This window comes from Pholis gunnellus (genome assembly GCF_910591455.1).
Source record: "Pholis gunnellus genome assembly, chromosome: 19".
NCBI lineage: Eukaryota > Metazoa > Chordata > Actinopteri > Perciformes > Pholidae > Pholis > Pholis gunnellus.
Window position 1 is genome coordinate 15,232,053 of NC_136546.1, and position 22,526 is coordinate 15,254,578.

A 22,526-nucleotide genomic window follows, 5' to 3' on the forward strand; every position below is an offset into this window, starting at 1 on the left:
TATTTTGGATCAAAGAGGACAAAGTCATTGCAATACCACATCGCTGAATAGGTTATCAATTTCAAAAAGTTTTATTTACTTGCCAAACAGTACAGCTGCAACAGTTGTACTGTGAGTTGAGCTTTACAGAGGTTCAAAGATCTCATCCCACCGCTTCTCGTGAAATGAAGGGCTTGTTAGTTTTCCGAGCCTCATGGTCAGTCTTAGTAAAATATATTGGCTTTTAAACATAATTTATAGGATATGTATGTTATTTACAAGCAATTTATTTTCATAAGTCAAGTTGAACAGAATGCTGTGTACTACTGGCAGAAACCAGCACTACATAACACACAAGTTTCCCTCCATTTTTGGTGGTACTGCAAGATTTGAACAAAGGAAATTTAAGTGCAAAGGTTTGAGAAATAAATGCTAAGAGAGCAGCGTTACTGGAAGTGAATATCACAGAAGTGTTATGGTTTGGTTCCAGTGTTTGAATTTAATCCCCCTCTCTTGTCTTTCATTCACGAAAAGTCGTATAAAGGTCCAGTTGTTTGACAGTTCAGCCTTTATATGATGACATAACACTTCATGAGTTTTCATAAACTTAACATGAAGCAGCTGGCATGTGGCCAGAATGTCAAAGCTCACGCTGGGAATGCATAACTTCATTCCAGTGAGAAAGACAAGTCACCTCATTCTCTCTATAATGCGGTAAGGCAAAGGAACGTCAAAATTAGCAGCATTTCTTCTTGAAAACTTTATCAGAAAGATCAAACGAATCAGATCATTTCAAATTAAACGTCACCAGCAAATGATTTTAAACCTTTTTGTATTTGCTTGGCGTAGACGTGTAGTGTAACTGGATTTGGGACGCAGCACTGACGGGGTAAACGAATGAAAGGAAAGGGCGGGACTTAACGTCAAAGCAGATTCTTTTTTTTCTCAATTTAAACAGAAAGACAGTATCGAGGACGAGACAAAGAATCACATTTCATCTGTACAGCAATTAAATAAAACTAAACAAAAGTAATCAGTAGTTTACACCCTAATTCTCAGTTGACAGTATTTTCATTTTGTCATTTAACTTAAACTCCATAATACTCCAACGCCCCCGCCTCACCCCAATAATAACCTCTAGTCTTACACACTGTAGATACAGCAAAAATATATTACATTACATGACACTTTCCTGTAGTCTTAATACAACTTCATGCACTGACATCATTCGTTTATCCCATTTCTTCTGTAACATTTCAATGGAAACATTGAAAATGAATAATTATGAGGTTCCAGTCCAAGAGAGCAAACGCGTTAATGAAACCTTGTAATGTCGGAGCCTGTTGCGCGAGTTCCAGTTAAAACGTCACATTGCTGATCTCAATCGGATTACAGTGTGTTCTACAGCAACAACAACAACAAAAAAATCTCTTCAAGTATCATGGCTGAAGACTTTACAGCTGATCTCAGTTTACATCATTAGTCGTCTCTCATCCGCACAAACAAACACACAAACATCACAAGAGTCACAATATGGAATAGGCATTCACTCCTGTGATTTCCAGACATTCACTTCAGAATCAGGGGTAGTTGGGGCTGCACACAGAACTTTGTGACCGAGTGTAGTGATGATATAGAGAGACGATCTATTCCCCACATTGTTTGTTGAGGGAAAAGAAACTCTTCTGAAGAAGCTTTAGGGAGATCTTTGGGAAATGGCTGCGGCGCTCTTCTGTCATGGGAGGTTGAGGAAGTAAACCTCTGGAAGGTTTCCGACTGTACTGCTGCGAGTCCTTCCTTTGATTCAGTCCAACAGCTCTGCGATACCTCTTCTCTGGCCGTCTCACTTCCCGTCTCTCTGGGTGCGGAATCATCTCGGTCCAACGGGGCATCAGGCAACATCTAAACAAACAAGGGCAACAAAAAAAACGGTCAGCTGGTATGACGCTAAATTAAAATAAAAAAAGTATCTTCTGACAATACAACAGGATTCACAGACTCCGAAGTAGCTCAGTAACGCTGTGTAGCAGTATCAACGTTATCAGATCAGATATTTAAAGGAAATGAAAGAACCAGGGGCAAAGCAGGAAGAGGGCGCTTATTGACCTGGTCCCTGCTGGGCTGAGATATCCTCTATTCCACTCAGAGGCTTTAGGAGACCGTTCTCCCTGAAGGCTAAGATAGGAACTCTCTCCTCCTCCTCCTGCTGCTCCTCCTCCTCCTCTCCCTCAGGAGGAGACAGCCTGGAATGTGAAGGCAGCACAATCACCTCTTCAAACTCCCCGTTCTCCCTGGAAAAACAGAGGATGGAAAGGAAAGCGTTACCCTCATTGCAGCCACCAATGTGACAATCTATAGCCCAAAGAACGTTTACACTGTATATTACGTTTGCTGTAAATCTACCTCTGGTCAGGGTGGCTCAGTGCTGTGTTGTCGGGCTCAGGTTGGCGACCGTTGCCATTGCTGTTGTGTGTCGGTGACGCCGTCACTGCAGATGGACTCGGATCAGCAGGTGTCACTGGTGACGAGAGAAAACCAACACAGCAGTCAGACACAGCATCACGGGAACAACTGAAGTGGATACATGGCAAAGGTGATTATTCATTTTTCAGAATAATAAAAGAAGGTATGATTATAGAAAAGATTCAGTTACCTGCGTTGTCTCCATTCCTGTTGGGAACAACTTTCTACAGATGGGAAAGAATAACAAGAATGAACACACAGGTTCTTCATGTTTAGTCACATTCCACATTTCTGTTAGCCTTTACCTTCTCTGCTGGGTCTGAACGTCTTGTTCTCTTCATGATCTCCTCCAGACGCTGGTGAAAAAAAAAATATATATAGCTTTTACACACACTGCACATGAAGAATATTATGTTACAATGTGTGTGTGTGTGTGTGTGTGTGTGTGTGTAAACATGAGTCACCTTTTTTCGCTCCAGGCGTTCGGCCTCCTCTTTCTGGAAGTGTTTGTCTCTCTCCTGCCTCAGTCGCTCCGCCTCTTCTCTCTGTCGAGACTCTTCCTCCTCTTTCTAACAAACACCCGCAGAGTTTAGATTTTATTGTGAGATCGACAGACGTCTCGGGTAGGATTGCAACGTGTCGTCTTTAGTTCGCTTGCACACTTTCTCTCACCTGTTTCTGGAGTCTCTCTGCCTCCTCACTCTCTTTCTGAAGTCTCTCTTCCTCCACCTTTTGCTCCTCTTTTCTCTCCTCCTCCTCCTTCTTTTTCGTCTCCTCCGCTTGACGCTGAGCCTCCTCCTCTCTCTTCACTCGCTCCTCGGCCTTACGGCGAGCCATCTCCTCTTGCGCTAACCTGTACAAACAACAGATGAATCACATTCGAGGATGCAGATGCACCTTCAGTATTATCCAGGTTCACAAGCAGCGCAGCCAGCTCACCTCCGCTGCTCCTCCTGCTGCTTTCGCTCCTCTTCCTCTCGCTCTCTCTGCTCGCGGGCCAGGCGTCGATTCTCGGCCAGGATACGACTCGCCTCCTCTGGATCTGTGGTGCCTGCTGACTGCCTGTGGCCTGGAGGACTGCTTACGCTCTCTAGAAGGCATCACACATGAGAATTTGAACCAGTGTATCTTATAAACTGAGGAATAAAAAAAAAATACAGGCTGCATGATGTGGATGTGAAAAGGGTGGCAACTGACCGCTGGCTGCTGGTGCTGTCTGCTCACTACTGGTCTTGTTCTGACCCACTGGCTGAGGTCGAGGCTGAAGTGGACCGAGAACCTGCTCTTCTTCCTCCTCTCCAGGGTCTCTGGTGGGTTGGGGGCTCTCCGGTGTGACCTTGAAAGGACGAAGATTTCCTGGGTCGTCTGCCCCCGGAGACTTAAGCAGCTTGGGGGTCGGGGGGCGCCCTACTGACTTTTGTGGAGGCCTGTGTGCAGGAACAAAAGCAATTAGAACGGTTTTCATGGAACGTAGTTTACTTGAACTTTTGCCCAAAACCTTGTTACACCTAAAACCTAATCCATTACTCTAATTTGTGACAAATCTGCTAATGTACCTCACTCTTGAAAGGCACCATGGTTGTGTTCTCCTACCTGCCAGGAGAGGGCGTCGTCCCTTTTCTGTTCTTCTTGCCTGGAGAAGAGGAGCGCTTTTTGGGGGGCAAAGTGAGAATGGGAGCCAGTGGGAGGGACAGGTTGCTCCATGACTTCCTGACATGGTCACGGTCCTTCTGCTATTGGTGCAGGAGATGGAGGGAAATAATGAGATAAAAGATCATTCAAAATGGGCAGGATCCTGGCACCGAAATAGCGCTTCACGAAAATGTCCTCAGCAACACACAAAGTAATCAAGTGGTACAAAGAGAGCGGGCGTCCCGACCCATGTTGTCCTATTGACCGCAGCAGAAGATCATCAACAGGATTAGACTCAGACAGCCTTCCTTAGGCCGTGCATAACCCTTGGCACCAACTTAACTAAAAAAAAACCTGTTGCCAAAATTAAATATGGACCTTTTCTCAAATCAGACTCAAAAGGCATTTATCGTCTATTTGTAGAGGCAAAACAAACTAATTTGCATTAACAATGACCTACAGTTAGTATGTAGATATAATGTAATAAAAGTGGTATCACTATAGTATGCTGGGCTGTGTCTGGATTATGAACGTGTTTGTGTACATGTGTGGTTTATGCATGTGTTTACGGGTCCCTATGTGGAATAGAAAGTACAGAAGATGTCCTCCTAAGACTATAATGGAATAAGCTGTGACACAGCAGCAGACAGATGGACAAGTGCGTACAGTGATGTGTGTGTCTGACTGATCTGGGCATCATCAGTATGAAAACGTCAACAACAAGATCATAAATATTACATCACATAGAAAAACAAGCACCTAGCTTTTTGTCACAACTCGTATTTTGTCGAGATATGACCCACCTGTGTGGTGCCGGTGGTCCTCCTGCGAGCGGTCGCGGTGGACGAGACCGTCCCCTTGCTGAGGCTCCTCTCCTGGCTGCGGCAGTGAGGAAGCGGCTGGGCCTGCAGCGCTTTGAAGGACATGGAGCCCATGGGGTGGCAGGACACTGAGCGAGGACAAACAGGCATGTCTACGGTGATGTAGGAGGCGGGAGTTCGGAGCGGTTACGGGGGAAGGTAGGGAGCAGGGCAGTGGGAGGGTTTGATGAGCAGAAAGTTTGATAAGCAGGAGAAAAGGAGCAAGACATCGAGAAGGAGAGGAAGGAACGTGAAGGATGGCACGCGAATTAATAGAGAGAAGGCGTGAGTTTGGGAGGACCAGCGGAGGATTGAGAGGAATGAAAAGAAGAGGTTTGGTAGAAACAGAGAAGAAGAGAAAGAAGGTGTTAGTGCTGCGGATTTGAACTGCAAATATGTTGTTATGCTTTTAAAAGAAGCATTTAGTAAGATCAGGTTTGAGAGTGAGAAAAAGAAAAAACTGTTGACAACGCAATCGGGAAAATGTTCCATTCACTTTGTGCTATCACACTATAGGAGGGGTATGGCAAACCTCCTCTACAAGAGCAAAGCAAAAGAAGATACAGTGTGTTGTGTGCAGGTCAGTAGGACGAGTTGTTGTGTATGTGAGCGTTAGGAGAGAGTGTGACTATTCCAAAAGTAAAGAAAAAAACACTGCAGTACAAAACAACACAATAGAGACAATGTACATTATTGAAGTCATATTTCAGCATGGGGCTTCTCAAAACAAACTAACGCAAACACACACACCCACACAAAAGCCATTGTTGCTGTGGTAACAGCAGTGGGAGACAGGGAATGATATCAAGAGGAGAACAGCTTACTGGTTTAGACCCATGTGTACGTGTGTGTGAGCTTTGAGTGCCTGACACAGGCTGGTGTAGGAAGTTTCAGACGGTATAATGCTTTAAGTCTCGCCAAATCTGATTAACATCTGAAACTGCTCTGGTTCAAGATGCCAAAACAGAAAGAGCGTAAATACTTCTCGCGCGGCCAGCTGTGATTCATAGTTTTAGGTGCAAACATCCTCCATTTCCCTCGCTGCTGACCACGAGAGCCGGGAGGGGTCACTCCTGTGGGATGTGTGTATATTACCTGTTTGCTCTCCAGACAGACTCATGGCACTGCGGCTACGAGCCAAGTAGGAGTGCGTTGGCTGCTGCAGGCGGTTCACCACATTGCTCTCCCATGGCGTCAACGGAAGCCGGCGCAGGCCTGAGCACACACACACACACACACACACACACACACACACACACACACGTAACGTATGAGGCTTGATAACAACTTAAAGTATTAACCGCCCACTGATTAGCCTCAGCAATCAGTCAAAGCACATTATAAACTAGGCATAATTACTGTATTTGCTATTCACTCCTTCCCTCGCACTGCACAGCAGTGTAGGCGAGAGCTTAAGTGAAGTCGTAAAGCATGCACAGGCTGATACGTTACACCTACACCTGCATGCACTAGTTTGTTGATTAAGAAGGGAGGCAAATAGCCTGGAGTGAAGCGCAAACCAGGAGCAAACACAGGGAGGAGAGCATTCGAATAAACAGTGGAGAACAAAGGATATATTACATCTGCATTTTAAAGAAAATGTCTTTAAGCTTCAAGAAATAAATGAATTAAGATGAGATAATCCTTTATTAGTCCCGCAGCGGGGACATTTACAGGATTACAGCAGCATACAGCAGCATACAGTATAGTGCAGAATTCATCCGGCAAATAGTTCAAGAAGGGCTGAAAGATTGAAGTTTGTGCCATGCAGTCATTGCTACCTTGGTGAGTTGGCATCTTGTACATAATGTGTAGCTTATTAAGCCGAAGTGGACAGTTCAACAATTAATTAATCTTCCTGATAACTTGATTTGCCACTTAGAAGAGACAAAGGACAGTTCATCAGACAAAACATGCAGCGCTGCTCGTCCTTGATAATGAAGCAGAGCACAAGGTTGCAGGTTTTCAGGGTGAGGTGCAAAGATACATCAGGGCTGGAAACTGTGTAAAAGGAACCCAGGTCTCTAATCTACACCTCATCGTATTCAAACGACGCAATGGTTTCACAGTTCATGTCACACTCGCGTGCGCTGTTTCCAACAGTGTCTGTTTGAGTGTGTCCGAAACTTGGCACGTGATAAAATGTCTATAATTATGCTCACGTCTGACTGTTGGATTGTAACAGTGTACAGTGTTCCCACAAAAACAAAAGGATTATCCTACAGAGGATTAGAGAAAGGGGTCACGCTAGAGGGGGGGGGATCTTGATCCCTCTGATGAAACACAGAGAAGTGCTAACACATGAACATATATAGTAAGTGCCATTTGATGATAGTATTGTAAATATTGCACATCATATCATTCTGTAAAGTAGGACTCCTGTCATCCAGGTTCAAAGCTATAATGATCTACACATATCGCTATTAAAAGAACTATTGTTGTTTTTTGCAGGGTATTCACAATTTTCTCAAACTTTCTGTTTGGAATTCCTCCACAGTTTCCAGCCCATGATCTTTTTGCTGGGCAACATAGTGCGTAACATATAATAGGGAGGAACCAAGCTGCAAAAAAAGTTCCCAGAAAAACACCTGTGCTTTTGTGCTGGGTGGTCTTTCCCGGGTGTAGGCGGGGTTTGGACTGAGATTTGCTAATGACAGGGGAGGAGGCTGTTCTCATCTGTAAGCCTGTCAGCAACATATGAACATCAAAGAATGCATGGTCTTAGGGTTAAATAAGCACTTAAAAAAATAAATAACTACATTTGGCTTACAGACGAGTTGATCAATGCCCCTTCCATATCTGTCCGTTGAATATGAACATACAGCTGCGTGTTATATTAGCCTAGCATAAACTACATAAAGTGAGAACAGCTACCCAAAGATGTTGTTGTCAAAGATAAATTAATCTACCAAAGCCTCTAAAATTGACTGATTATAATGTTATATTTTTTTTTTACGCTGTAAAAAAGCTTGTGTGTAAAGAACGTCAGGTAGTGGTAACCGTGATAACCGTTAACAGTACAAATATGGGAGTTGTACTAAACTTTTCATCTAATTCTCAGCAAGAAAAAGTGTATTTCCCAAAATGTTGAACTACTTTTAATATATGATTACGTTTTTTTGTCTGTTTCAATGTCACCATACTGTCTAATCTCATTAAATAAATACAAGAAAACAACAGTGAGCGCTTAGACTGTCACAAGAGTCACAACAAACACGAACGGCATAAGTAACAGACAAAGCTGTAGTGGACACTGCAATGAATAATATTGGTGTTTATGTGTTTAAGATCATTTTCCTTACCTCGGTCCGGTGAGTGTAGGAGTGTAGCAGAGGAGTAGGAGAGGCGCTTGGTAATAACGGGGTCAATGTGTTTGGATAAATTCATAGTGGAAACTGACCGCCTGTCAGCATCTAGAAACAAAGAAAAACATGATAAAAGCTAATTGATGAGACATTGAATAGGTGGACAGAGAATGGGGGAAGAAAGAGAGAGCTGGAGCTAGCAATCTCTCTTTGAAGGGTTACTCTAGTCTATTCTGGTTCAATTTAGGGTTAGATGTGAATAAACTACCAACATGTTGCTAAAGGGGGAAACATTAGAAAATGAATTAGTGCTAAATGGGTCTTATGTACTCTAAAAATGGAGCTATAACAGTTTGAATGACTGTGTCTTGGGATATAATAAAGTTAGAAATTGGATCGCTACATGCAAATAAAACAACACTAATCATGCCATTCACATTGGCCTACATTTGTACTAATGCCGGTGCTATACTATAACGGTGCTGTGCGGTTACAGTGCTAGAGCCAGCGGTCTAACACTGGCTGGCTAACTGATATTCACATTGGGAGGTCACTCCGTATCTGAAAGCACTCTGCATGTGCTCCAGTCCAGCAAGGTCGAGTGGATAGAGGAAAGCCGACTCGACAAAACCTGGACCAGGAGGGGGAAAGGACAATGGCAGAGAAACAAAGAGTAGAGCGGAGGTATAGAGGGAGACCCGAGAGCGAGGGTAAGAGAGAGAGAGAGAAAAGTGAGAGAGGGGTTGAGTTTGAGAATAAGGGAGTGAGAGAGAGAAAGAGAGAGAGGGAGGGGCAGAGCAGGGTGTGAGTCAGCAGTAACAACTGAGGGCAGGGGATCTGCAAAGTTCAAATATACACATGGCAGAACAATACTGACACGCAGAGGCAGGCAGACATATTTACACAAGAGACACACTGTCGGGCATCAGGGAGAAGAGATTTCAAAAGTATTCAATAAACCTGCAAGCACTGATACTGTTAGTGTTGTGAGTTCCTGCAGGTACTGTGTGTAGTGTGATGTGTCAAAGTACCGGCTGGCGTGCTGGGAGTGTTCGTCTGCAGCGGCCCTCCCCAGGACCACCGGTTGGGCTTCTGTCTGGTTCTCTGGCTCCTCTCCAACGTCCGACGGATCACCGCCTCATGACGAGCCTTCAGTCGTGAAAACAATACAATATCAATATCACCCGGACATGAAAATACTGCTGCGAGACTGGAACAAGTTTTTGCTGTGAATGCACACTTATGTTTGACCTACGACCATGAAGTGTGTTTAGGGCACACACACACACACCAGTTGTACAAGTACCTGGCAGATACAATCAAAATCGTGATTGCACACGAGCCTCATAACGAAAGCAAAACCACCCGCTTTATCTCAAACTTGTCCTGAGAATTTCATAATCTCGTCATCAGTGTCCCAACGTTCATTAAATCAATAACCTACTTAAAGGCTGAACTCACTGTAAAGTGATTCACCAACTACTGAACAGGACACCTGCAGCTCCTTTAATATGACATTATACATAGACATTGATGGCTCCAAAACGTTTCAGTCAAAAAGAAGAGACAGTATTGTATGTTTGCGTGACTGACAGAGGGCCTCAGCTTATCTAGTTCAGCCTCGGTGGTTCTCACGTGCTCTTCTTATCTCATCTCCAGCCTACGACTTTTATTTGTATTCTAAAAGCCCCAATAACTTCTGAAATCAAACCCAAATCAAGACATCCTGTCAGAAATCTATGGGTGACAGTGCCACACACTACGTCTATGTTTCCCCACGGTCTATGTTATGGTGTGTTAGTAAAAAAGCTGGATATAAGTTACGGTTAGGAGATAGGAGCTGGTAGTAAAGTTCAAACTCCAAAACACTAAAGAGGGGCATAGAGCGTGTAAATGGTTCACTAAAAACTGATATGTATTAGCCTGTCCATGAGGAGTATGTTGCCCTTCTAGAGGAGGCGTGCATGCAGGTGTGTTCAGGTGAAGAGCAGCGGATCGGAATGCACAGGACCACGTGTGTCAGACCTTGTCTTCGTCCAGTTTCTGCCGTCGCTTCTCCTCCACGGCAGCCCGCCTCTTGTCCTCCTTTACTCTCTGCTCCTCCAGCCTTCTCCTCCTCTCCTCCAGCTGCCTCTCATAGTGCAGCCTGGCTCGCTCCTCGCGGGCCTGCCACTCGGCCTCCTTGACGGCTGAGGAACCCACAAACACGTACTCGGTTGATGATTTGATGCACATGCGTTAGTGTGTTCATATTTGTTCACACGCAAAAAAAGAAAGAAAAAGAAAACGTACAAACACACATGCCACATGCGCGCACACACACACACACACACACACACACACACACAGGCTTATAGCAGCAGTGATCATGTGACTAGGCTTTAGCTCTCAACACAAAGCAAATCCCTCTGCCCCTCAGCTGGGGCCAGAGGTATGACCACTGCACAACACCATGAAAACACGAACACACTTCAGTAATATAAAACATACACCGCCACCGACTTCCTCGAACCCACCTGTTGTGGTATGTCCCTCACACACTCGTACAAAATCACACATTCAAAACACAAGCCTCCCTAAACCCTGTACCATGGCCTGACCCATTATGTAACATTCATGCCATGGCAACAGGGGGTGCCTGGCTTCAGCCTCGTCTTTATGTAACACCAAGAGAAACGGGCCCTTCACCACAGCACCGACTGAGTTCAGGGAGGATATGTTGCGGGGAAAGACCAAAACAGAAAGTGAGGGATGCGTTAAAAGCCTCCCGCACACTAATGTACAGTCTACACACAAACACACACACACACACACACACAGTTGAAGGATACACACCGTTCTGTTTCTCACGCTCCCCCCGGCGCTCGCGGGCTAACCTCTGTCTCTCGTCGATCTTGTTGAAGAGCAACGAGTCTGCAATGCAAACGACTGTTAAACAGCAGATTTAACAACCGTACAACTGGGGGTGAAAGACAGAACCAACCAACTCTTTGTAATCGACTTAACACGCGAGAAATGTTTCTTTGTATGCCAGTGTGACTTACCTGTTTTGGTGGCAGCATTGTTACTGGGGCTGGTGGTGGTGCGAGTCGGGGTGGGGCCGGGGGTAGGGGTCAAGGTGGGAGTGTAGGTCTGCCCGGAGCCCGAGGAGCCGGGACGGGTGGCTGAAGACGATCGGCCATCGTCCGATATGTACTGGGAGTAAGACGCTGGAGAGAAAGACAAACCAGACAAGTGTCAACAACAAAAACATGGCAAGACAGAGACGCCAAGAGAGAAAACAAGAGACCAGAGGTACCAAGATCATTCTACATTAGGTAGATCCATCACAGACAACGGATAGGTCCTGTAGTGTTTCCATAACAAGCTGTTAACCACACAACAATGTACATACAATGTAATACAGAGCCTGGACAAAAAAAGATGCATATCAAGGCCACAATTTATTAATTTGTGTGCACAAGATAAGACAACGGACCAGTCTTTCTCCCCCAGGCATGAAGCGTAGTGCACCTGCTTCAAGTACATCCACAGGCGGTAACGATGAAGATTCCCAGGGCCGTCCGATCGATATCCTCGTTAATTGCCTTTTACCAACAATAATCCCTCGCATAGCAAGTGTTGTCAACATGTCCCCAAGCTAAAGTTAAGCTTTATCCGAGTCTCCATCCAGAGCCATCTGCAACCAAGGACGAGTGCATAAAGAAGCTGGCGGCGGGAATGAATGACTTGGAATGTTTTAATTGATATGTCGTGCTCAGAAATTATTAAATAAATGTGGGGACAATTTAATTACCAGCCGTGACATCACGTGTCAGGTATTGTTCTCACGTCTGTGTGTGTGTGTGTGTGAGAGAGTGTCATCATGGTAAGAGGTGTGGTCTTGGCGACACCAACTGCAGCAGGAACTGCTACAGAAGCGTCTTTCAGTACTTTGCCAGTTGTTTACATTTCTGTCTGTGGACAGATTTAGTCACCGTGATAGCGTCACAACGGCGCGAGACACAGTCAGGACACTTTACAGGTGTGTAGTTAATATGAAAATGAAGAGCATGAAGTCTAAAGATGGACGTGGTCCTTGCAAGGGCACCAAGTGTGGATAGGAAGAGGTGAAGGGGGGGGGGCACTTTTATTGGAAGAATACAGAGAATTTGATGATTTATCAACCTCTTGTTTCGGGTATTATGTATTTATCTGAACACATAACCACTCGTGAAAATACACATTTACAATACGTGTTACCATAGGTCATAAAAGGTTATGATACTATTTTTGGTGACCATATTAATAGGTCATTTATGTGTAATCAGACCCATAGTGCTGCCTCTATTAGACTCTAAAGCTCGGTTTTTGGCAACATTTACAGTAGAACGTCTGCACTGACAGGAAACAAAATGGGGTAGAACAAAACTGTGCTCCCTGCGTTCTCAAATGTTCCCCGTTTGTTGCAGTGTTCCCACTCAGCTCGGAGCCGGGCTATTGATTAATGACACACACCATCGGGATCAGGGTGACTCAGCACTTTCAGGTCAGCCTCTTGGACACAGACACAGAGCCTAACATGGGTCTTATTATGCACAAACAGATAAGCCTGTCCCAAATGTTACCCAACATGTTAAAAGGGTTAAAAAAAAAAACTGGCTCAAATAGTCAAGGATGCAAAGACAAACTTGTTAAGGTGGCTGCTAATTATCTTGAAGAATTGAACACTGCATGCAAAGATACTGTGGGTGTGCAAAGTAATTGCCGCCAAGTCCACAGAGACCAATCTGTCCCAGAAAGTTGGAGCTTGAATTAAACCAGTCGTCCTGACCCAGACTCAACTGACTCTACCTGAAATAGCACGAGCTGAACACACTAATCTTACTCTTCTCTACATGCTTTCTTTATCTCTTCACTTCGGTGACTTGTTAGTTCAGTGGGGTAATTAATTATGCCGGAGGAAGAGAAGAGCAAAGTACAAGTTTCATGTCCACTGCTACAAGTTGCTCAAGTGCACTTTGCATTTAAATGTAACAACGTCAATTTATACTGCCATCCTCCTTTTTTTCATAATGCAATGCTTCCACGGATGTATGACCAGACTAGTCTGTGTGATACCTTTGCAATTAAGATAATAATGTGGCAACTATATGCAACAAAAGGTAATCAGGCATGGACTGTTTTCCACGTACTGCTACACTTTATAGTTTAGGATGTGGCATGTTGCAGACACCGTTATAGATCTAAACGGCCATTGCTGTCTCCACCCTAACTCATTGAGGTATTTTTGTGCGGTAATCCACAAAAGGACATGCTGGACAAAGACGTGAGGTCATAGCTGCAGAGGTATTGCATTTCGCTGTCTACGGGACGTCCACGGAGGTGTGTACACAAGTATTAACAGGTCTACCCTGCCTCTGGTGCAGCACTATTGAAACTGGTTGATAATGGCTATTGTGGCAGGAAAGGCTGGGCCCGGCCAGGTTACAATAATGTCTAGTCAATGAATGTATTCTTTCCCCTGAAGTAATTTCCTTTAGCAAATGATTAGCTCATTGAGAGAGGAGTACAATGTCCTGCAGCCAAATACTACACTGGAAGGACCGTAAGCAACTTCCACCAAGAGGCCACATGAACATAAATCTGCTTCAAAAAGACATAAAGGAGCTCTTAATGTTTGAGGAAGTTAACTTCTGCTGACTGATGAAGTAGAGCGTCTGACAGTCTGAGAGCAGAACCGCTTTGCTCAATCTGACCGTTTAAACTGAAGCACTTCACTGAAAAGTGGTGGGAACGCTCTGAACCACACAAATGAGAAATAATTCTCTACCTCACAAATTGTGGCACAGAAACAACAAGAAGGGACCAACAACACTGACGGGTCAAAAGGAAGAAATATCCATTTACAATAAATAATAACTGTCTATTCAAAAGCATATAACGCATGCATCTCGCATTGAATTGCTAATATTTCACCAGTGGAATTTGAATAACAGACCACTTGTTTCTTTAGTATTTGCAAATATGGCACACATGTGATAAAGCTGTTAATGGATGTTGATTGATGTCATGTCAAAGCTGTGCGTGTTTGCATGTGTGTGTGTGTGTGAGGCAATATACGCATGAACACATAACAAAAAACACGCGTGTGAGTCAACCTAAAATACACTCCGTCATCTCGCTAACTCTAAAGCCAGTCCAGCTTTGCTCCACATATACTATACTGAGTTCTAACACAAGTCAGCAGTCTCACTTTGACTGAACTTTAAAAATAAATGTCTATAGATGTGGCTTTGCGTAGTTAACCAGACAGAGCCAAATACTTAAATAGAAAACTATGAACTGTGGTCATCCTGTGAATTAGAAGAGGTCAGGTGAGGTTAAAGTTGCAGATGAAGCCAGCACAGGGTTTTAACTTTAATACATAAAGCCTTTTTGAAGTGAGAGACTGGAAAAAAAAAGTATACAGAGATGAATGCTTTGAATGCAATCCACACATTGAAAATGAATTGCTAACCTAACTAGATGTTTCTACCCTTCTAATTCATCTGCCTTCACATACCATCATATATTTCATGTCGCACAGGCAGAATGGCGTAATAATGACGAAAACCAAGCGCCGCATTTCGCTTGCGGTGTCGAACTGATCTTAAAACACAAGTTAATTGTCTCCCAATACACCATCACATGCAATGCTTTCACAGTTTAATATGCAGGACTTATTTCGGGTGCAGTTGGTTTGCTCCTGCTGTATCTCACAGCCTCGTCCATCTGTTGCTGAGGTCACTAAACAAACAAACCTCAACAGCAGAAAGTAGAATTGCTTGCATGCACCAGGCAGCCATTTAACAGCCTTTGCAAACAGACCAAAGACCATTTCTTATTTGGAGCATAGTGCCAGTGAACCTACAAAAGACCCTCGGACACTTTTTGCTCCCTCCGTCTTTCATCAACCATGGAGGATGAGAGACGGTGCAACACTATTGAGGTACACTGCAATTTCTTCCCTGGGAAAGAAACAGACAAATTCCACAGCCAGTTTTCGCAGTTTAGTTCTATATGTTTGGGGTTTTCAAATCCATATTAGGTTAACTGTGTAGATTGGTGACTCTCTCACCTCAAGTGGATGAAAACACCCTTAACTTCAAGCTGTACTTTAACATCATCGTCATGTTTTATTTCAAATCCAATCTGCTGGAGGACCGAGTCAAAACACAACTGTCCCGTTGCTGACGGCGTGTGTTCATTCCCTGCCCTCCAACTTGTTCAACCTGTGCCGAATTTATCAATGAAGCAGAAGTCCTTGGATCGAATCGCAAGTCTTTACCTGGAGTTTGGTGCATGATTCCAGTGGGGGGCCAATGCTGGGATGTGACCTGTTGAACCCCTAGCTAGCGCCCCCTCTCCTATACTAGTCAGATCGGAGGGCCAGAAACAACGGTCCTACTTCCTGCAAACATCCCACACGGTGGAAGATAAGCTCAGATCCAAAGTCCATGGTGCAGTGAGCAGGACGGAGGAAAAAGCAAAAAGAACAAATTCCAAATGACCGAAAAAGGGACCACCCAAAAGATTTTTTTCTAAATAAAAGGGAAAGCAGGAAGGGAGAAAGAGAGAGAGAGAGAGGGGTCAGCTTTGGTCGGTGTCACCGTTATTGAGAGCCGACTGACTGCCAGACTCTCCAACCCCCATCCTTTTGTCCATGTGTGTGCGTGTTTATGGTGTGCGTGTGTGTGTAAAAGAGACAAGAGAGTGAGACATAGGGAGAGTGTGACTGTTTAATCTGCCCCTCCCTCCCTTAGTGCTGGACTGTGTGTGTGTGGAGATGCTCCCCACCCCCAATCTATCTGCCTTCATTGGCAGTCAGATTAAATGGTCAGAGCTAGCGATTAATGCTGGGCGGTCCGGGCCAGTGGGGAGCAGGCGAGCATGCTGCGTGGCTCCAGCCTCCCTTGCAACCTGAGAGGATTAGCCCGCTGCTAATGCTAAGCTAGTCGCTAAGCTCCGGCCGACAGAGAGGCAAAGGAGGCAAAGCGGGCGGGAGTCCTTCCTAGCCCCAGGACAGGCCCGTCAGGCCTGGATTACAGGAGCCTTCAGACGAGCGTGCTGCTGCATTATGGCTTTTGACAACACGTTGGACAAAAATGTGAATACGCTTTTTTATTTATTGTTGTCATGCTATCAGAAACTGGTCATTGGTTGATTTGTTTAGAGTTGGCATTTCAACCAATGTCGATCAAAACTCCAGCTACTCCAACTGAACACTGAAGGACAAGCCATGCGTTTACACCTCCATAACACATAAAAAGTCCATATTTTTTATGTAGCGGAGTAATAAAGGCTGCACTCTTCTTGGTAAATTAAAAAGGTCGGCTAAGGTTGAACACATATGTATGTTGACGAGTTAGCCTATTTAGACATGCGTCATACTTACACTTGGCACCTTTGAAATGAAGACAGTATCACAGCATGACTTAGCAGCTACCTGTGACTTTACTTTGAGATCATGCTCACTGCACAATCATCTCTTCCTTTCCTACCCTCTCTTGTCTGTTCTCCTCTATTATTCATGGTTTAAGTGAGATGCACATGCTCGCCCCAAGAGAGAACTGCAAAACCCTTGGTATGAGAATCATGTCTTACAATTAAAGGAAATGCACTTGTTTAGAAATCCAATCAACTTTTAGTTTTGTCTTGTTCTTTTTATACGATATAGCAGTTGCAGAGACAACTACTTTAGTTCCTTGGAGTCAGGTTTAGCTTAGAGCTGGGTATGAAAGTATGACTTAGGAATAAAGTGAATCATAAAAACTCCATCTTTAATTCACATTAATATTTGATCACCTTCCTGTCTCCACAAGTCAGACAACAAACCCTTCCTCAATCAGTTATACAAGTTCTCCTTTTAAAAAGAACAAAGAAATGGATGAATGGACATACAATACAAATAAAATGAAATAAAACTAAACAGGTGCTCCACTGCATCACAATAGTGTATCTGCAAACCTTACCCAGCACTGCTGACTTAACCATACTCCTTCACAGTATACCACGTTATTGGTTTTAAGGGCAGCAGCATGGTGCAGTTTCAGTCTGTAATACTACAATACCCATAAAACCCGGCCCATAACCTTTTCCACTCTAGTCCACGACTAATTCTTCAGACCTTAATCCCAAATCGGACACAAAATGGGTTACTGAAACCAACTGTCCCTGGAAATACGACACAACAGCTGGTCTCGTCCTCACTGAATGAAAACCTATGAAGTGGATGAATGAATCAACAACAAAGCAAATCTTTTGCTCTCAGATATTTGAAGCTCTTGACTAAACCAAAACACACAAACAGAAGATCAGTAAAAGGTTTTGCACATTTCTACCTGCTGTGACTGCAGACACATGGCTGTCCTGTTGACTGACCGCTCTGCCTACTGATGCATTAAAACCACATACACGTGTGAAGTAGACTGCACCTTCACTCTCATCTGCTGCCCTTGTGTTGACCCAATCTTGCCTTGTCAGCTGGTTTCCCCACACACACACACGCACACGCACACACACACACACACACACACACACAGCTTTCTCATCAGCCTGGTCAGCCACCTGTCTCTAGATAACTGAGAATGATGAGTTAAGAGGACTTTTCCTCTGCAAGATTAAACAGTACACACACACACACACACACACACACAGACCATCTACTATCCAAGCTCTTGGCACATGTATGATTAACGTTCTTTTATCCACAACTTCAATGTCTTTTTTCAGTCAGTCTACTCCTGTGCTTCTCCAGATACTGGTCACATCTTTCTTTGCCCTGGCAGCCTCTCTGTCCCAGATGTGAAAGCCCTCACTCGCACACAATGTAGTCGTTTAAATGAAGCTCAATGTGTACAAAGTACCAGAGCATGCACATCCATCCCTGTCAGTTTCCTCTCTATCCTTTTCCTCCATACCTCTCGTCTTCCTCCTGCAAGCATCTCTCCGTCTCTGTCCTTCCTCTTCCTCAGTGATGGTGAAGAGCGCCGGGATGGCTGAACGGCTGCCTCCCTTTCTCAGCTTCCACTTGCCCCGCGAGGACCCACCTCCACCTCCTCCTTCATCTCGTCCTTTACTGTCTGGCATCGGCTGCCCTGTTGCTAACCCTCGAGCCACTGGCTAACTCACCGTGCCCCTGCCCATCCCACCCTGCAGTGGCGGGTGGGTGGGGTGGGGTGGGGTGGGGGCAGGTCAGTGGTGAATGCCAGAAGATGGTGGGGGACGGGGTCACCCCGAAAAGCCCTCTTCGCAGTGAAGACGTAGATAACTAACAGCTAATGCTAACAGCTAACTCCTCTGGCTGTACATTGCTGCTGTGTGTCCGAGACAGCAGACGGAAGAGAGGAGGAGGGCACATCAGAGAGAGCAGGAGAGATGGGCGACCGATGAGAGAAAAACAGGTAAAGACAGCTAAAGAACAAAAGTTTGGAGAGATGAAGAGCTTGAAAGAGAGACAAACAGAGCTGCCCACTGTGCCGTGTATATATGCTGCCTATATGATGGCAGTGCCAGGCAGAGAGACAGAGCGAAGGAGACAGAGAGTGCGACAGAATCTGAGGATGAGCTCTTGTAGTCTGGCTTAGAAAAAAACTTAATCCACAAGACCGGCTCGGTCGAAAGCTGGAAAGATTGAAATTCTCTTGACTCCCTCACTCCTCAAGAGATGCTGCTGCTGTCACTACTGTTGCTGCAGCCCCCTTTCCCCCCTCCTTGCCTCTCTCTTGCTGGGCCTATTCTGTAAACGCAAACTTGTCAGAGGAATCACATCACAGAGGCACTGACTGTGTACACACACACACTGGCCCACAGATACACGGGTAACAGAGTGCAGCAGGGCCTTTAAAATATTCAGTGCAAATCCAGCAGTGGAAGGTGAGCCGGTACCGGTAAAGAGTTTCCCTGACAACCGCAGCACATGGACCAATGATGAGGTGGCAGAGTGGAAGCGAGAGAGCAGAGGACAGCCACACTTTAATGTAACGTGTACACACGCACACACACACACACACACACACACACACGTAGGGATGCACGCCTATGCACACACCAAAGCAAATAATGCAGTGCTGGAGCTGCCTGGAAGGGGTGTGCTCTTAGAGCACATGGTATATGACCCTGCCCCCATTCTCCACTTAAAGAGCCATCAGCTATTTGAAATACCAGGGTTGTACAGTAAATATGCAAATCTATTCTTTTCATGTCCTGCTGGCTCTTTACAGGAACAGGAGGACACAGAGGTAAGAATAAGCAGATCAACAGATATATCTGAGCAGCATTAACAGATACTGAGTTGTGCTAATGTTTCATTTCATACACACTGCCACTGAAAATATTCTGGATATGAAAGGGTGAGAAATAAAGATGGTAAAGAGAGAAGATCTGCTGAGCATTTGAACCTGTCAGACACACACAGTATGGCAGGTGCCATGGAAGGGAGGGAGAAATAATAATAGGCCCATGATAAAGATATTGCAGGCCACATTATTGGAGGCTTGTCCAATAAACAGTGCAAACATCAGCCTGAACAGCCATTATAGTGGTGCTCACGCAGGCAAAGATCACATCTAGCAAGGCAAATACACACGGAGATCAAACAACCAGCATGACAGCTTGAAATCTTTCTAAAAAAAAATACTGTGCCTCAAGACAGCAAGGCGACATAATGATTAGACACGACCACTGATACCCACGGAGACCGAGTGCAAGTAAGTCCCGCCCACTCCGGAGGGGAAAAACATTTATCGCTCTCCATTGACTTTGTATTGTGTGAAGGAGCCTCCTTGTCACTTTCTTCTGCCTAATAAAGACTCATTCAGCGCAGAGTATTTAGTAAAGAACACATCCAATTCACATTTCCAAGCATCTACTGTTATCATATAAAAGACATTCAGGACAAGACTTGCTGCCTCATCTCCTTCGGTTGCACAATGCTGTACGACCACACATTCACGAAAGAGCAATCTGATCTTTGTCCCTGCAGGATAGAGTAATGCTGTAATCCTATCCTGAGACTTAAACCGGAGAGGCTGGGCTGCACACCCGTCTCACACCTATTGAATATATGTGTGAGAGAGACACAGAGACACAGGGTATAGACATACATTTAGCAATGCAAAAATATAAGATTATTGTTGCTTTTAATTCAAAGATTAACAGCAAATTTAGCTGATATGCGCCATTCAAGTCAAAGGGGTGATTATCTTTCACGTGAGGCTTATAGGCTGTGAATTTATGTTCTAAACAATGTTATGTTCATTTTAAAAGTGAAATACTAGACTTCCCTTGATGCTCAGAACATGTTAATGTGAATGTAATGTCTGTCTCGTGCTTATTTTCAGTATTTAGATGTGGCAACCACATTGTCTTCTAGCAAATAGCTCATTATTTTCTGTGTTTACTACACTGAGGCCCTCAGTGGCATGAGGTTTGACACAGTATAAAATATTAAAAACAACAATAGCTGCATTACAAATAGAGCGAAGGTAAACACAGTCACACCCGGTAACATGACCAAACTGAAGTGTCTTGCAGAAGCAACCGGTGGAAAAGAAAACACATGTGTCAGCTGATAGAGAAGGAGATATTGAAACTGGTCTTGCCACCTCGTGAGAAAAAATAAACAAAGCATTTTTGCGCAGGCATGTTATGGGGCAACTATTGGTTGGCACAGATTAGAAAATAAAAATAAACACCATCTGATAATCCGGTAGGACAGTCACAACATTATAGCCAGATTCACTGTTATCGTCAAAGGTGGTCAAACGGCTCACAGCATCATGGTTCGCTGATTAAACAGTTTGAAGCCAACAAGGTGAAAAGGTGAGGTTTAGAAATGGTTGAGTAAAAACGTGATGTTGAAACTCCTTATTCGTCACAGCGAGATACAGCTGGGACAGCAGAGTTTATCACTGAGTCCTCAATAGGTGTCGTCAACCCTAACTCAGTCAAATAAACAATAAAAGAATCCGCCCACTTGATATACTCAACGACACACCCACTCAACATATACCATCTGTATTAGATGAGGATGGATAAGTAATTCAGGAAGTGAACACACTGTTGCACTGCTCTAAAAACATCCCAATCAGTGATGTCACAGCAGGTGTTTTGCCATTAGCAGCTAATTGAAAACACCTGTCGTGCGTCATTACTAATTCAGAAATGGCCAAAGCGGAAACAATACAAATATTACTTAAATGCGCTGCCCTATTTTTGATTCAGTATTGAATTACAATAAGGAGATTATCCACAATATTCTTCCGTCTTTGATTCTGGCGACATCACTGGCGACACGTGGCCATTGATGATTTGCCCTGAACAGAACATTATTTAGACTGACAGCGGCTCACACACTGCCAAATGCACCATTATTTTAGTTGGGCTTTTAGGTTTTTATGTAACATTTATTTGTGAAAGTGTGATTCAAAAATGACATACTGCCCGACAAAACAGAACAGGAGGTAAAAAAAAGAAAAAACGCACTTCATTGCAGCTCATTTTCAGTCCTGACGTTGATACAAAAACGACACCATGAAATAACAGTTTGGGTCACGTCCGGTGAACTGGTGTTGTAGAAAAGTTCGAGGTATTAACACGACAAACAAACCCTCAGCTCGGTTCCAATAATTCACCTGTCACGTCAACTGGAGGCGCTTTACGCACGACTTGAGAAAATGTCAGCAACAGGTGTCCGACAGCGCAGGAGGAGCTCAAAATGTCTTTCACCAAACGACAACAGCTGAAACTGAAAACGTAGTAGTTTAGAGAACCGCTCGTGTTTATTAAACGTCAAGCAACCGCTTGGGTGAGTCGGTTTCGTAGTTAATCCCACTCCCGTGACCGACCGGCTCCGAGTCTCTTCTGGAGTTTCAGCGTTTCAAACGTAGACAAAAATCAACGGAAGCCCCTCAGCTGAGCAAGTGCGTGGTACTTTAAATATCAGCTCGTTCTTTTGTTAAATAAAAAGAAGCTTTAAAAAAACTTTTCCGTCTGTAGGAACTCACCTTGGGACTCTGGAGGAGATGCGTCGCTGCCATCCTGGTCCGCCATTTCTCCTGACGTCAGCTGAGAGGGATCAGCTCCAGGAACCCGAGAGGACCTGCTGCGATGATGCCGAGACGGGCCGGGCACCCTCCCACGGACAGGTGGGGGGACGATCCAGACTAACACCTTCTAGTGTGTTTACAGCACAGAATAAACTTTTCACACACTATTAGTCTCGAGCATCAGACATTTGCATAATTCTGGGCCATTAATGCACCTT

The 22,526-nt window shown here is 44.5% G+C and overlaps 1 protein-coding gene across 4 annotated transcripts; it reads right to left on the reverse strand.

The window, feature by feature from the left end:
- Positions 1–54: 54 nt before the first annotated feature.
- Positions 55–22,312, reverse strand: map7b (microtubule-associated protein 7b; the record flags this gene model as incomplete). Of its 4 annotated transcripts, none has more annotated exons than XM_079180379.1 (19): positions 55–1,881; positions 2,086–2,270; positions 2,383–2,497; positions 2,633–2,666; positions 2,748–2,798; positions 2,907–3,011; positions 3,115–3,295; positions 3,382–3,532; positions 3,640–3,869; positions 4,036–4,175; positions 4,878–5,023; positions 6,030–6,149; positions 7,523–7,618; positions 8,237–8,347; positions 9,271–9,388; positions 10,265–10,428; positions 11,075–11,152; positions 11,284–11,448; positions 22,267–22,312. In XM_079180379.1, the coding sequence occupies 19 exons, from the start codon at positions 22,310–22,312 to the stop codon at positions 1,871–1,873; spliced, it is 2,247 nt and encodes a 748-aa protein (XP_079036505.1). In that variant the 3' UTR covers positions 55–1,870. The 4 variants fall into 4 exon arrangements, with proteins under 4 accessions (XP_079036505.1, XP_079036504.1, XP_079036506.1 ...); XM_079180378.1 differs by having other exon boundaries at positions 4,878–5,047; XM_079180380.1 differs by lacking the exon at positions 22,267–22,312 and adding an exon at positions 15,549–15,594 and having other exon boundaries at positions 4,878–5,047.
- Positions 22,313–22,526: the final 214 nt, after the last annotated feature.